The sequence below is a fragment of the Phocoena phocoena genome, chromosome 1 (assembly GCF_963924675.1).
Source record: "Phocoena phocoena chromosome 1, mPhoPho1.1, whole genome shotgun sequence".
Lineage (NCBI taxonomy): Eukaryota > Metazoa > Chordata > Mammalia > Artiodactyla > Phocoenidae > Phocoena > Phocoena phocoena.
Genome location: NC_089219.1, coordinates 19,745,273 through 19,761,230, shown reverse-complemented (window position 1 = coordinate 19,761,230; position 15,958 = coordinate 19,745,273). Strand labels below are relative to the sequence as shown.

The window sequence follows — 15,958 nt, the reverse complement described above, 5'->3', positions numbered from 1 at the left end:
ACAGTGCCTGTAGTAGGAATGTAGCAACTCCTTGTTGAATGAATAAGTCAATGAATGATTGAATGAATCAGTTAATGTTGGAATAAATGCATTTTTTTCCTCCTCCCTGTCATTGCCCCTCTGCTCCTGTGTTAACTCCATAGACAGGCCAGCAGGGCCAGCCTTGAAGCCTGAGATAAGGCCTTTGGTGGGTGTCTCCCCTATCCCTACCCCGAGTGGGTGTGGAGCCGAGGTGTAATGCCCGGTGCTGGTGGAACTGACGCACACAGACGGACACAGGATGGGCTCTAAGTACCAAAAGTCTGTGCGGGGCCCGCTGACCCTGTGGGCCTTTATGCTGGAGGTGACTCTCATTCTCATCTTCTTCTTTTTCACCTCCTATGAAACTTCTGTAAAGGAACAGAAGAAGCTCATGAGGACCTATCGAGGTGAGTGTCCAGAGGGGAGGTGGTCACAGAGGCAAATAGAAGGGGCAGGGGAAGAGGAGGTCTGTGGTCCTCCAAGGGCCTAGGGGCTCCTTTCCACAAAGTCTCCGAGGAAAGGGTTTCCCTCATCCTCTTCCATTCATTGCACAAAGACCCAGCCAACAATACAGTCTCTTCTTTAGGACCGGTGTCGCCATCACCTCTTCCATGAAGCCTCCCTTGATTTGTCAGGGCAGAGGGAGGGGCCTCCTTTTCTGTGTTCCTAGAATTCCCTTTGCCAAATGGTCTTCACAATTCTCTGCTTCTCTGCTCCCCCACCCCCGCTTCTCTCTCCTTAAAAGCAATGAATTTCATGTTGTTGTTGGGTTTGGGGGATTTCGTTTCCTTTTTTTGTCTCTTTTTCTCATTTCTGTGCCACCCTCCTTTTGGAAGCTTTCCTCTCACTTAGGGGCTGGGAAGTCTGCTTTCTGCCTGCAAATCCAGAGCCATAAGCTCTGGCTGAAGGGGAATGTAGGATGGTTGTTATTTTATATGCAGCTAAAAATATTCATAGACTGTGATGAGAACAACTCTAAACAAGACAGACATCCACAGTGGTGTGGCTTCTGCTTTTTTTAAAAGTTGAGATGAGTTTTCAAGTATATCTGTGGGTCAATATGTTGTTTATGATAACGGAAGGGCCTCCTTGAGTGAAGTCCCTGGGACAAAGCTGAAACTTGAGCCTAGTTGAGTGCTTGCTTGTTTCTAATTGATATTAGCTAGCTAACTGGAAGCAAAGGGAAGGCATCCCTGGGCCCTCAGCAGTGGAAAGAAGGACAAGGAGATGACTTGGGAAAGGAAGTCCCTATACTGCTTAATGGGCTAGCCCAGAGAGGGCTCTCAGTGCTGGACAAGTGAGACCTGGGCACAATTTTAATTCATTTCAACTTACTTTAATTCTTTTTAATCCGGTACAATGTAATTCAATCCATTCACTCATTCATTCCCTCAACCCTGTATTACAAACCATGTGAGATCCAAACGCATGCTAATCAGGGATGATATTTATTGATTACTTACTAGGTACCAGGCACTATTCTAAATGCTTTACCATAACTCTACAAGACAGGTACTATTATGATCTCCTTTGTTCTTGTGAGGAAACTAGGCACTTAGACATGGAATGATTTGCCCAAGGTTGTTCAGCTAACAATAGCACAGCAGATTTAAACTTAGCCTTATATTTTAAATAGGTAACCAACAAGGACCTACTGTACAGCACAGGGAACTCTGCTCACTATTCTATAATAACCTAAATGGGAAAAGAATTTTAAAAAGAATAGATCCATGTATATGTATAACTGAATCACTTTGCTGTGTACCTGAAACTAACACATTGTTAATCAACTATACTACAGTATAGAAGTTAAAAAATTAAAAAAAAATTAAATAGATTAAATAAATAAAACTAAATTAAGGGGAAAAAATAAACTTAGGCAGCCTGGTTTGAGTTTCCATGCCCTTAACCATGATGCTTCACGACCCCATTTTACAGTAAGGTTGAGTCTCTTGTCATATAATCAGTAGGTGTAGGAGCCAACATTGAAACTTTGTCGTTTGGGTACAGGGTCCCTCTTCTTTACCCCTAGGCTGTGCTGCTAACATATAATAGATATAAGTGTCCTCAGGTGCTCACTTGGTATGGAAGCACAGAGGAGGGCCCACAGTCCATGCAGGGGAGATGGTTTTGTCAGGAAAGGCCTCTGGAGGGAAGTGACTGCCCAGCCAGGACTTGGAGGCTCGGTAGGAGTTACCATGTGAAAATGGAGGGTCAAGAGCTCAGCAGGAACCATTGCGTGCACACTCATTGGACCGCACCAATCTGGGGTTTAACAGTGCAGTGCTGTTGGAGCATACATAGGGAAGCAGGGTGTGGTGGACCCATCGCATTGAGTGAGAAATTTGCCCTTCATTCTTTTCATGTAATAGGAAGCAGGAGTGTGATCAGTTTGGGTTTGGGTTATGGAGAAAGCCATTCCAGGGCTGGCGTGGGGATGGGGAAGAGAGCGTGACTTGAGGTAGAAGGCCAGCGTGGAGGCTGTAGTGTAGTACGGACCCGGGGGCTTCAAATACTTCTGATCACGCACACCATTATTCAAGCACGCACCATATTTATACGTACCGCTACATGAATACATTTCGTACATTATTATACATGTACACAACTTAGAAAATTTGAAAGAAATCAAAAGTAAATATAAAATATTTTCAAATTACTGATCATAATGGTGTCAGTCACTCTTAAGGCAAGGTCCATTGTTACTGTTAATGATAGTGGGTGGGGACTTCCCTGGTGGCGCAGTGGTTAAGAATCCACCTGCCAATGCAGGGAACATGGGTTCGATCCCTGGTCCAGGAAGATCCCACATGCCGCGGAGCAACTAAGCCCGTGCTCCACAACTGAGCCCGTGTGCCACAACTACTGAAGCCTGCACGCCTAGAGCTGGTGCTCTGCAACAAGAGAAGCAACTGCAGTAAGAAACCCACGCACCGCAATGAAGAGTAGCCCCCGCTCGCCGCAACTAGTGAAAGCCTGCGTGCAGCAACAGAGACCCAATGCAGCCAAATAAATAAATAAATAAATAAATAAATGATAGTGGATGGCAATCCATTCCTCGGGGTCTTCTTAACAATTTCAAATTATCTTGCTTGACTTCTTGTCAGATATGGTTAGATTGACATTTTTTTTTAAACTCTGAATGTGGCTGACGGAGAGTCTGCACGAGGAAAAGTATCACTGCCCTTTTGTTTCTGTATGTTTGGCTGCCATTATTGATCTGCCTTCAATCTGTGTTTTTTGGCAGGAGTTGTTTGAGCCATTAGTCCATTTTGTGAAGGTTAGTTGAGTTAAAACTAGGAAGCAATCTGTCAATCCACTTAATCTAACCCAGTCCCTGTAAACGATAAGTTATTTAAACCAGCCAATTCTTTTTTTAAAACATCTTTATTGGAGTATAATTGCTTTACAATGGTGTGTTACTTTCTGCTTTAGAACAAAGTGAATCAGTTATACATATACATATATCCCCATATCTCCTCCCTCTTGTGTCTCCCTCCCACCTTCCCTATCACACCCTTCTAGGTGGCCACAAAGCACCGAGCTGATCTCCCTGTGCTATGTGGCTGCTTCCCACTAGCTATCTATTTTACATTTGGTAGTGTATATATGTCCATGCCACTCTCTCACTGCGTCCCAGCTTACCCTTCCCCCTCCCCGTGTCCTCAAGTCCATTCTCTACGTCTGTGTCTTTTTTCCTGTCCTGTCCCTAGGTTCTTCAGAACAAATTTTTTTTTTTAGATTCCATATATATGTGTTAGCATATGGTATTTGTTTTTCTCTTTCTGACTTACTTCACTCTGTATGACAGACTCTAGGTCCATCCACCTCACTACAAATAACTCAATTTCGTTTCTTTTCATGGCTGAGTAATATTCCATTGTATATATGTGCCACATCTTCTTTATCCAGTCATCTGTCGATGGATACTTAGGTTGCTTCCATGTCCTGGCTATTGTAAATAGAGCTACAATGAACATTGTGGTACATGACTCTTTTTGAATTATGGTTTTCTCAGGGTGTATGCCCAGTAGTGGGATTGCTGGGTCGTACGTAAACCAGCCAATTCTTAAAAAAGACATTTTTAAGACAATCTGGAAACTGGAATAAAACATGAATATTATATAATATACAGAAATTATTGTTAGTTTTGTTAGGTGTGATAATAGCATAGTGGGTGGTTTTTAACTTATTTAGAAACAGGTTTAACAATTTAACAAATAGTGAGCCCTATTTGTTAGAGAAGCATATTGAAATGGAATGATGTCTAGGGTCTGCTTCACGCCAAAAAAAAAAAAAAAGAAGAAGAAAGGAAACAAGGATAATAAAAAAAGATTGACCCCATGTGACAATCATCAAAGCTGGGAATGGGTACGTGAGGTTCATCATGCTACTCACTCTGTTTTTGTGTATGCTTAAAATTTTCCATAATATAGAGGTAAATTAAAAAAAAAAAACAAATCCCTGTCATTAGTTGCAACATGACGAATATAGAGAAACACATGTCACCCCCCTGCTCAATGGCCCAATATTCCCTTAGAATACCTTCCGAAGCTAGGAGACTAAGCTGTCTGACATCCTGAGCAAGTGAGAGGAGGCTCCTGGGTTCATCTCAACATTAAATGCTTGCAGAGTTGCAAACTTCACCAAGTGCCTCTAGGGGTAGAAGAGCCTAGATTAGTGGTTCTCACAATGTGGTCCCCAGACTAGCCACCTCAGCATCCCCTGGGAACTTGTTAGAAATACCCGGGCCCCCATCCATACTTACTGATCTGAAACTCTAGGGTGGGGCCCAGCAATCTGTGTTTTCCCAAGCGCTCTAAGTGACTCTAATGCTCATGGAAGTTTGAGGACTACTGGAGCTAGACTGATTCACATCTTGCCTCTGCCTTTTCTTAGCTGTGAGACCTTGGGCAAATCACTCAACCTCTCTCTGCCTCTGTTTTAACCTCTGCCACATGATGACAGTGCTTATTTAGCTGTCAAAAGGATTAGGAGAATGAACACATACCAAGACTGATAAAGAGTATTATCTTTTATCATGAATAAACTTTAATTTCTTAATTTTGTTAGTAAAAACGAATAGAACTAGAGTGCTAATATCTCTTCTTCCAGCAGCCCCTATGGATTGTCTGGAGCGTCTTCTGAGGGGTGTGATCCCTACTCTGATGACCACTGGCCTGGATGACCTGTGATGAGGCCAAACGGGCAGGGACAATAGAGGAGAAGTGAAGAGTCAGATTCAAGAGCTACTTAGGAGATAAAATCAGCTGTTCTTGGTAAAAACGAGGGAGGAGTCAAGGATGGCTTCATATGTGAGATTTGGCAGATGAAGGAGCCCATTCCTGAGATGAGAGACACAAGGGGAGGGTCAGATTGTGGGATAAAGGAACAATGATATGTTCATTCTGGGCTTGGGATTCAGGCGCCTGTGAGGTGCTTGGGGGAAGCAAGTGCATCCATTATCTATTGCTGCATAACAAACCACCCCCAACCTTAGTGGCTCAAAACAGAAACCATCTAACTTGTTCCTGATTGTGATTCCATGGTTCAGCAATTTTGGCTGTATTTGGGGAGGCAGTTCTTCCATCAGTTTCACCTAGGGTCACTATGCATCTCTAGCCTGGAGGTGGCTGGATGGCCTCAGATAACCTCATTTGCATGTTCGTCAGTTAGTGCTGGCTGGCAGCTAGCCCATGTGGTTCCAGCAGACTAGCCCAGACTTTTCACATGGCAGCAAATGTGTTACCACAGTAAGAGAGGGCAAGCCCCAATGAGCAGCTGCTTTTCAAGCCTCTGCTTGTATGGTGTTTGCTAATGTCCCATTAACCAAAGCCAATCACAAGGCTCAACTCAGGTGGGAGGGGTCTACACTGGAAACCATGATTCACTGGGGGCCATTACTCTGACAACCTATCACACAGAGCCTGCTTGCAAGCTGCCACATTGGGGGACCATCCTGGGCCCTGCACTGTGGCTACCACCCAATTGCCCCCATACGCCTTAGAAGCAGTAAGCAGAGCTACTAAAAGACAAGAGCGGCTTTGCCAGTGACCTATAAATACCCCCAAATCCTGGTACCTTCTATATCTCAGCCTTGACTGCCCCTTTGATTGGGCAATCTCTTTTTCTTTTCCCAGGCTGCTGCAGAGGTGAGGGTGGGGTGAGAGGATGCGGGGAGGGGGAAGGCAGCATGGGGCTCCGTGGATGGTCCCTGACAGGGGCTGCAGTCAGGTCCTCCCAGTCAGTGGTGGGGAGCACGGTGTGGAGGCCGAGCCCAGGGCCTGAGGGACAGAAGTCTGGCCTGGCTTCAGAACTGACGGTGCTGACGTGTCTGCAGGCCAGAGGGAGGGGCTGGGGGGGGGGTGGGGACACAGAGTGAGACTCCCAGGGGCAGCCAGGCAGAAGGAAGGGGGAACAGTCTTGCCTGAAGTGACAGCTAACAAGTGGCAGGTGTGGAATAGCCGTTACTAACACTTACCGTGCACCCAGCGCTAAGCTAAGCAATTCGAAGGAGCCGGCGAGCTCCGTACTCACAGCACACCTCTGCGCAGGTGCTCGTGTTTCAGACCATTTTACAGACTAGCAAGCGGGTACACGGCGAGCTCCGTACTCACAGCACACCTCTGCGCAGGTGCTCGTGTTTCAGACCATTTTACAGACTAGCAAGCGGGTACACGGCGAGCTCCGTACTCACAGCACACCTCTGCGCAGGTGCTCGTGTTTCAGACCATTTTACAGACTAGCAAGCGGGTACACGGCGAGCTCCGTACTCACAGCACACCTCTGCGCAGGTGCTCGTGTTTCAGACCATTTTACAGACTAGCAAGCGGGTACACGGCGAGCTCCGTACTCACAGCACACCTCTGCGCAGGTGCTCGTGTTTCAGACCATTTTACAGACTAGCAAGCGGGTACACGGCGAGCTCCGTACTCACAGCACACCTCTGCGCAGGTGCTCGTGTTTCAGACCATTTTACAGACTAGCAAGCGGGTACACGGCGAGCTCCGTACTCACAGCACACCTCTGCGCAGGTGCTCTTGTTTCAGACCATTTTACAGACTAGCAAGCGGGTACACGGCGAGCTCAGTACTCACAGCACACCTCTGCGCAGGTGCTCTTGTTTCAGACCATTTTACAGACTAGCAAGCGGGTACACGGCGAGCTCCGTACTCACAGCACACCTCTGCGCAGGTGCTCTTGTTTCAGACCATTTTACAGACTAGCAAGCGGGTACACGGCGAGCTCCGTACTCACAGCACACCTCTGCGCAGGTGCTCTTGTTTCAGACCATTTTACAGACTAGCAAGCGGGTACACGGCGAGCTCCGTACTCACAGCACACCTCTGCGCAGGTGCTCGTGTTTCAGACCATTTTACAGACTAGCAAGCGGGTACACGGCGAGCTCCGTACTCACAGCACACCTCTGCGCAGGTGCTCTTGTTTCAGACCATTTTACAGACTAGCAAGCGGGTACACGGCGAGCTCCGTACTCACAGCACACCTCTGCGCAGGTGCTCGTGTTTCAGACCATTTTACAGACTAGCAAGCGGGTACACGGCGAGCTCCGTACTCACAGCACACCTCTGCGCAGGTGCTCGTGTTTCAGACCATTTTACAGACTAGCAAGCGGGTACACGGCGAGCTCCGTACTCACAGCACACCTCTGCGCAGGTGCTCTTGTTTCAGACCATTTTACAGACTAGCAAGCGGGTACACGGCGAGCTCCGTACTCACAGCACACCTCTGCGCAGGTGCTCGTGTTTCAGACCATTTTACAGACTAGCAAGCGGGTACACGGCGAGCTCCGTACTCACAGCACACCTCTGCGCAGGTGCTCTTGTTTCAGACCATTTTACAGACTAGCAAGCGGGTACACGGCGAGCTCCGTACTCACAGCACACCTCTGCGCAGGTGCTCTTGTTTCAGACCATTTTACAGACTAGCAAGCGGGTACACGGCGAGCTCCGTACTCACAGCACACCTCTGCGCAGGTGCTCTTGTTTCAGACCATTTTACAGACTAGCAAGCGGGTACACGGCGAGCTCCGTACTCACAGCACACCTCTGCGCAGGTGCTCTTGTTTCAGACCATTTTACAGACTAGCAAGCGGGTACACGGCGAGCTCCGTACTCACAGCACACCTCTGCGCAGCTGCTCTTGTTTCAGACCATTTTACAGACTAGCAAGCGGGTACACGGCGAGCTCAGTACTCACAGCACACCTCTGCGCAGGTGCTCTTGTTTCAGACCATTTTACAGACTAGCAAGCGGGTACACGGCGAGCTCCGTACTCACAGCACACCTCTGCGCAGCTGCTCTTGTTTCAGACCATTTTACAGACTAGCAAGCGGGTACACGGCGAGCTCCGTACTCACAGCACACCTCTGCGCAGGTGCTCTTGTTTCAGACCATTTTACAGACTAGCAAGCGGGTACACGGCGAGCTCCGTACTCACAGCACACCTCTGCGCAGGTGCTCTTGTTTCAGACCATTTTACAGACTAGCAAGCGGGTACACGGCGAGCTCCGTACTCACAGCACACCTCTGCGCAGCTGCTCTTGTTTCAGACCATTTTACAGACTAGCAAGCGGGTACACGGCGAGCTCCGTACTCACAGCACACCTCTGCGCAGCTGCTCTTGTTTCAGACCATTTTACAGACTAGCAAGCGGGTACACGGCGAGCTCCGTACTCACAGCACACCTCTGCGCAGGTGCTCTTGTTTCAGACCATTTTACAGACTAGCAAGCGGGTACACGGCGAGCTCCGTACTCACAGCACACCTCTGCGCAGCTGCTCTTGTTTCAGACCATTTTACAGACTAGCAAGCGGGTACACGGCGAGCTCCGTACTCACAGCACACCTCTGCGCAGGTGCTCTTGTTTCAGACCATTTTACAGACTAGCAAGCGGGTACACGGCGAGCTCCGTACTCACAGCACACCTCTGCGCAGGTGCTCGTGTTTCAGACCATTTTACAGACTAGCAAGCGGGTACACGGCGAGCTCCGTACTCACAGCACACCTCTGCGCAGGTGCTCTTGTTTCAGACCATTTTACAGACTAGCAAGCGGGTACACGGCGAGCTCCGTACTCACAGCACACCTCTGCACAGGTGCTCTTGTTTCAGACCATTTTACAGACTAGCAAGCGGGTACACAGAGGTAGAGCCAGACTCTGGACTCTGACAGCCTGACTCAGAGGCCCACACTCTTCGTTTGACACTGTGGAGAGCGGAGAATGTATGGAGAGGCAGGATGGTATAGTGGTTAAGCCCAGAGAGTCAGGATTCAGCTCTGCCACCAACATTTGCTAGCTGTGTGACCTGGGCTAATTACAGCACCTCTCTGCGCCTCCCTGTCCCCATCTGTAAAATGGCGATAATAAATAGTACCTCCTACGTGGGCTTGTTGAAGGTCAAGGCTGGCAGGCACTCGGAAGAGTGCCTGGTATGTGGCGGGCACCATGTATGTGCCCGCTGTTACAGTGATGGTAATTATTGTCCTGCAGGACTCCCAGGTTAGACTTTCATAAACTTCTGAAGGCCTGCCTTAGACAGGATGTAAAACTCCCCTCTGGGGTCCGGTTGTTGGGGCCCCTGCCGCTATCCTCTCTTTATCGCCCCTGGACACCTTAGCGTCGTTAGCTTGTCAGACCAGCAGCTGATGAGGGGCTCAGCGCAGGGTCTGAGAGGCAGAGGCTGACACCAGTGGGGATGCCCTGAGCTGGGACCCAGCGCTGAAGCTGGGGTCCAGGTCGTGAGACATGGGAGGAGCAGGGGTGGGCCAGAGCCCTGAGAGGCTGGGAGAGGAAATGGGAGGATGCATGGGGTGAAAGTAAAGGGACCCTGAAATCAAATGTGATTTACTGACCAGCTTGGGGTGAATGTGCTCTGTCAACAGCTCCCAGAAACTGCCACCCTAATTTCATCCCCCTGGCCGAAGCACAACCCCACCCTCAAGGACACTGCGGGGTCTTGGGAGGAGGGTCCTGAGTGCCTATACCAGGCAGCAGGCGTGGCAGCTGTGCCTGATACTGATAAAGCTCCCCAACCAAGAGGCGCTGACTTTCTATCTTTAGAGCCCCACGTCTGCCGTAATCCTGGTGCCCTTCCCCTCCCCACCCACTGCCCCCCTCCTCTGAACACACCAGAGCGGTGAGGTCCTTGCAGAGTATCAAGTCCGACTCCCATGTGTTACAGATAGGGAAACGGAGGCCCAAAGAGGGCAAGGGACTTGCCCAAGGTCCTTTAGTGCATTGCGGGCAAACATGAGCAAGAGACAGCCTAGCCTGATGGGAGGGCACTGCACCAGGAGTCCAGAGCTTGGCTCTGCTACTGACATGCTGTGTGCCCTTAAGTAAGTCACAGGCTGTCTCTGGTCCCCTTCTGTAGAATGAGAGGAAAATGCAAGATCCCCCTACTCATGGAAACTTTGATAAATCTGGACCCTTTGCATATAGCATTGCTGCAAGATGGTGGATGTGTTTGTTTGTTTGTTAATTTGTTTTTTAACAGCAGTGTTTAAGAAAAGATTGAATTTGAATATCTAAAGTGGGGTTCGCAGTCTCCAGTTGGCCATAGCCCTCACCACTCCCTAACACACATTGTACCCTTTGTATACATAGTTTCCTGTTCGGCTCCTGAAGGAATTTGAGGGATCCCAAGAGGAGCCCCTATACAAAATGTGCCCTGCCCACCCCCATTCCACCCCCATTCCTAAGGGGATGCAAGCAGGAGATGGAAACATTGCCTCCCCCTCCCTTATGTCAGAGAAAAAAGGTGAAAGAAGTTGAATCCTCCTGCTTGCCCACTTCTCACCCACTCCAAGTCCCCAGATCCTGTGGAGATGCCCGGGTCTCCTATAACCCAGTGTTTGTCAGACTGACCTGGGATCGTCAACACCCACCCAAGTCCTATGTACAAGATTCTAGGTATGTGTATTTTTCAATGAAAGTGAATTTAAATGTAAATTGAAGAGGCTTTGGAGAGATCTGGAAATGAGAGCTTCCTTGTTATCAGAGCCAAGGGTGGAGACCAGGTGAGTTCTTATTGCTGTGATGGTGATGATGGTGCTGGTGGTGAATAACCACCATTTACTGAGCTTTCTCCATGTGCCAGGCATGGTGCCAAGCTCTTGAACAAAACATTACTTCCTCTGGCTCTCCCAGCACCCTCCGAGGGGGGGATAATTGCCCATATTTAGCTGATGAGGAAAGTAAGCAACCCACAAGGCCATGCAGCTAAGAGGTTGAAGCATAAAAGCTGCCATTTTTGTAGGTCAAAATGGTCAAATGCTGGCAATTTAATATGGTTTAACCTAATAGGGAACGATAGAGGTGGAGTCAGACAGAACTGTCTGACCTCAAAGCCCATGCTTTTTCCTTTAAAAAAAAATTACTTACTGTCCACGTGCTGGTTGTAGAAATTTTTAACCCTGAAAATTTTTTAAAATATAAAACTCTCCTAAACCCAGAGATAATCTCCATGGGGCAAAAAATTCCTTCAAGATCTCTCTCCAGGCATTTGTACACGTATGAACATAGTTGGTGTTTGTTGATGAAATAGTCTTTACTATTCTGAGCAATTATGTGCCTCATACTGTTTGATTCTGGCCACCTGATGAGAGAGGTATGATTATTTTTCCCATTTAATAGATGAGAAAAGCAGGAGGGCAGATAGTGTGGTAGCTCAAGGCACAGGCTCCAGAGCAGACCGTCTAGGTTGAAATCCCAACTCTACCAGCTGGAGCAAGTTACTTAACCCCTCTGTGCCTCGGTTTTCTTGTCTGTAAAATGGTGATAGTAACAGTACCCGGGACCTCCCTGGTGGCGCAGCGGTTAAGACTCCGCACTCCCAATGCAGGGGGCCCAGTTTCGTTCCCTGGTCAGGGAACTAGATCCCACATGCCTGCTGCAACTATAAATTTGCATACCACAGCTAAGGAGTCCGCCGGCCACAACTAAGACCCGGGGCAAACAAATAAATAAATAATATTAAAAAAAAAAAAAACCAGCACCCACCTTGAAGGATGCTTGTGAGAACTAAATGAGATAGTTTACATGAAGTGGTTAAAACAGTGTTGGCATTTGATAAACACTTAATAAATGTCGGCTGTTATTAAAACTCAGAGACATTAAATAACTAGATTAAGCCACACAGCTGGAAAGTGCCGGAGCCCTGATATGACCCCAAGCTTATCTGGTTCCAGAGCCCAAACTGTTATCCGTTTTGCAAACCTGGAATTAATTCAAAGTATCCGCCCGTTTCCTTTTGCTGGTCCCCTCCGGAACATTAGCTAAGTCCCTTGCGCTCATCTGTCACAGCAGCCCCTTGTGCAGGGTCCGAGGCTGGAAAAGGGGAGGGTCACCCATGTGGCTCTGGTGCTTTCTGCTGGCCCACCAGGTCCCTTTCAGCAGGGGTCAAAGGGAGAGAGCCGTTTTCTGCGAAGATAATTTTGGTTCTTGCCTATGAACCTCTAGACCCGCTTCTGCCCCCTCTTCTGCATGACCTGAGCTAAGTCACCAGCTTCTGTGGCCTTATTTTCTCTCACACATGATCAGGAGGTTGAACCGGATCCTCAAAAGCAGGAGTCAGTACCTTTACTGATTGTAAGCTATGTGCAAGGACTTGTCCTGATGCTCTACACGTGTTCATATCATTGTGTTTAATAATAACAATAATTGCTGCATTTGCTGAGCACTCAGTATGGGCCAGGCCCTGCATTAGCTCAGTTAAACCTTCCCTCAAACCTGCATGGTATGTCTGTGTTATCCCCATTATTCAGATGAGAAAACTGAGGCTCAAAGAGGGGAGATAACTTGACTAAGCACTCTTCAATGATCTTCAATGTCCCTTCCAGCTGCCGTTCTGTAAAACTCCAATTTCACACAACCCTCCACCTTTTCTGCTTCTCCTCCTCCTTCTCGACATCTCTTCCCTGAGCAGAATTCCAGGATGTTATCATCATGGCAGTCCTTGGCTTGGGTTTCCTCAACACATCTTTGCGGAGACACTGCTGGAGCAGCGTGGCCTTCAGTCTCTTCGTGCTGGCCCTCGGGGTGCAGCTGACAGTCCTGCTGGATGGCTTCCTGAACCAACTCTCCCTTAGGAAGATGGTCCTCAATCTTTCCAGGTAACTGGACGGCCACTGGATCACTTTTGGGTCCTTAGGAGTCTGGGGCCCAAGAGGGCAGATTCTAGAAGAGCTGGCTTGTCCCCTTCTCTTTCTAGCACCGGCACCATGCAATATTCAGGACTTATTTATACTCACAAATTACTCACTGTTTGTCTAAAATTCAAATTTAACTGGCATCCTCTATTTTATCTGACAACCCTCCTCTGTGACATCACAAGGGGCCCAGATCTACAGCCCACCCTGTATCCTTTCATTTTTGTTGATTTTGATTTCATAAACTTATACAATAAATATTAGTTCAAAGAAAAAATTAATAGAGATTAGACAAAAAGAAATAGAAATCTCACACTCAGAGAGAGAGTCTCTTGAAAAGAAGGAAGTACTCTCAGTCCTCAAATGCTGGTGGACAAGAAATAGCCTTGTCTTTAGTTTCTTTAAATTAACTTTGATTTATTTAGATGCCTTTATAAGAACTAGCAAAATTAACCTGCGTTGCTAGAAGTCAGAATAATGGTTACCTGAGGAAGGTGGTGTTTATTGATTAGGAAGGGGCACAAAAGAAGTTTACGTGGTGCAGGAACCATTCTCTATGTTATCCTGCGTGATGGTTACACAAGAGTATATATATACACACACACACACATACATTAAGTTGTACATACCTGCAAAAAAAGTCATTCGCACTTAATAGGAGGAACCAGGTAAAATTTTTCTATAAAAATTGGTTTTTGGTTTTATCCAATTCTGAAACTTTGTCTTGCCCAGATGATGGATAAATCCCACCTTAGGTATCTTGGGGACCCCTTCAAGGCCATTCTACCCTCCCCTCTGAGACCCTACTAAACCTCTGGGCACTGCTGGTAAACATCTCTCCATGAACCAGGCTCTGTGCTGGGCACTTCACAAACATTGTTTGTTTAGCCCTTCCAAGTAGGGGTCTGATGTGGCGTACAGGCAAGGAACTAGACGCTCAGAGCTCGTAAGACACTTGCCTAGGGTCACATAGCTAACTGGTGGAAGTGACTTCAGTTTTAACTCTGTAACCTTTCCCACACACTGCAGAGTGGTCCTGACAAGAAACACAGTGTAGCCAGCTCCCCACGGGCCCGAAGAAAACTCTTCACCTTTTTTCTTTTAAACCATTTTAGAGCTGATCCCCATGGGGATTCAATAACCCTCCCCCCCACCCCCCCAGGAACCACCTGGGAAGTGACAAAGGGCATTCTGGGGGAACTCCAATAGGGTGGTCCTGGTCTGGTGTTTCTGCTGCCCTGGCTTAAGGTCACACAAGCCTTTGGCTTCCTGAGCCTGAGTCTCCAGGCATCTCCAGGCTGCCCCCGTCTTCTGACGTCCTGCCTGCAGGAATCTGTCAATCCGGAAAGACAAGAAGAGGCCATTTACAGCCCGAGTGAACGCCCCTGCCCTGCCCTGACCACTTGGGCCCTCCCAGCTGTGACCCCCAATGGGGCTGGCTTCACAAATTTGAACAATGGGCTCCTTCCTGACCTTTCCTGCTCTGGCTGGGCTGGTGGGCGGTGTCCAGGCCTGCCTCTCAGATGGCCCTCTCCCTCTCCTGCCGCCTCACCAGCTCGAGGCCTGACTTGGCACTGAATCGGTTCTGCCTTGAGTCACCGATGACCAGAACCTTCAGGGCGGGGGCCTGTCTTATTCAATTTTGTCCTCCTTTGTTGTCCTCACATAGTAAGGACTTAGTAAATGGTTATTGGAACAAATATGAAAATAAAAAGAACCCTGAAAGTGGTGATATTTTTAATGCTGTATGTTAAAAGGTCTTGGAGGGCCTATCATAGCAATAACCAACCCCCTTACTTTGCTTGACTCACTTTGCCCTCCCAACAGCTCCGTAGGCCTTGCCTCTCTTATAGATGAGGACATGGAAACACAGAGTGGTTAAGTCATTTGCCCAAGGCCACACAGCCAGTAAGTGGCTGAGTCAGGATTCCAACCGTGGCAGCCTGAACAAGACTGTCCTAAGTACCGTACTTCACTGCCTCAATACCTCCCTGGTCCCAACTGGCCCCTGAGGTCTGAAATCCTCCCACTGAATTAGGCTTTTGCCAGTTAAATGAGTGCTCACCCAAAAGATAACATGGCCAGCCACAGTGAAGCACTGAGTGACCCTTCATTTCAAATAATTCCTGGCCCCTGTGAGGCTCCTTCCCCATACCTTTGGCCTCCTCTGGCTTTTCCTCTGAAGTCCTTGAGCCTTAAGTAGGACACTACATTGGCAGCAAACAGTGGGAAGTCTGTGTCCAGACTTCAGAACACAGGCTTTGGATACAGGCCAAATGGGTGGGTTTGAACCTTACATTTGTCATTAACTAGCTGTGTGGCCATTACCAAAACAGTCACCTCTTCCAGTCTCAATGTCCTCACCTGTAAAATGGAGGTACTGAATGGTACCCTAGCACCATTTACAGAGGGCTACGTGGAGGATTAAAATTTAAATGAGGTGATGTACTCGCAAGCCTGTTATACATAATGCTTAATAGAGTATTATTATTACTATCACTATTATGGTGGTGGTGGTGGTTGAAGCATCAACATCATCAGCTCCCAGGGGGAGGGGTGGTCTCAGCAAAGTGCCAGAGGAGGGTGGGTTGGTTGAACCACAATGGATCGTCCAGCTCAGTGCCACCTCCTCCAGGAAGCCCTCCCTGATGAGTCCAGTTCACATTGCTCTCTCCCTCCAGTGAACCCCTCTGGCCTCATGATATTGCAGATGGTTTTAATTGACAGGGTCATGATGTCGCTCTGTCTCCCCAGCCTAATCGTAAGTGT

At 48.1% G+C, this 15,958-nt stretch overlaps 1 protein-coding gene across 1 annotated transcript in view; it reads left to right on the top strand.

Moving 5' to 3' along the window:
• Positions 1-280: 280 nt before the first annotated feature.
• RHCE (Rh blood group CcEe antigens) overlaps positions 281-15,958 on the top strand; it is a 35,702-nt gene continuing 20,024 nt past the window's right edge. The window contains exons 1-2 of the mRNA XM_065898168.1: positions 281-428; positions 12,967-13,153. Of these exons, the coding sequence (XP_065754240.1) occupies positions 281-428; positions 12,967-13,153 (335 nt within the window). The remainder of the gene's footprint in view (positions 429-12,966; positions 13,154-15,958) is intronic.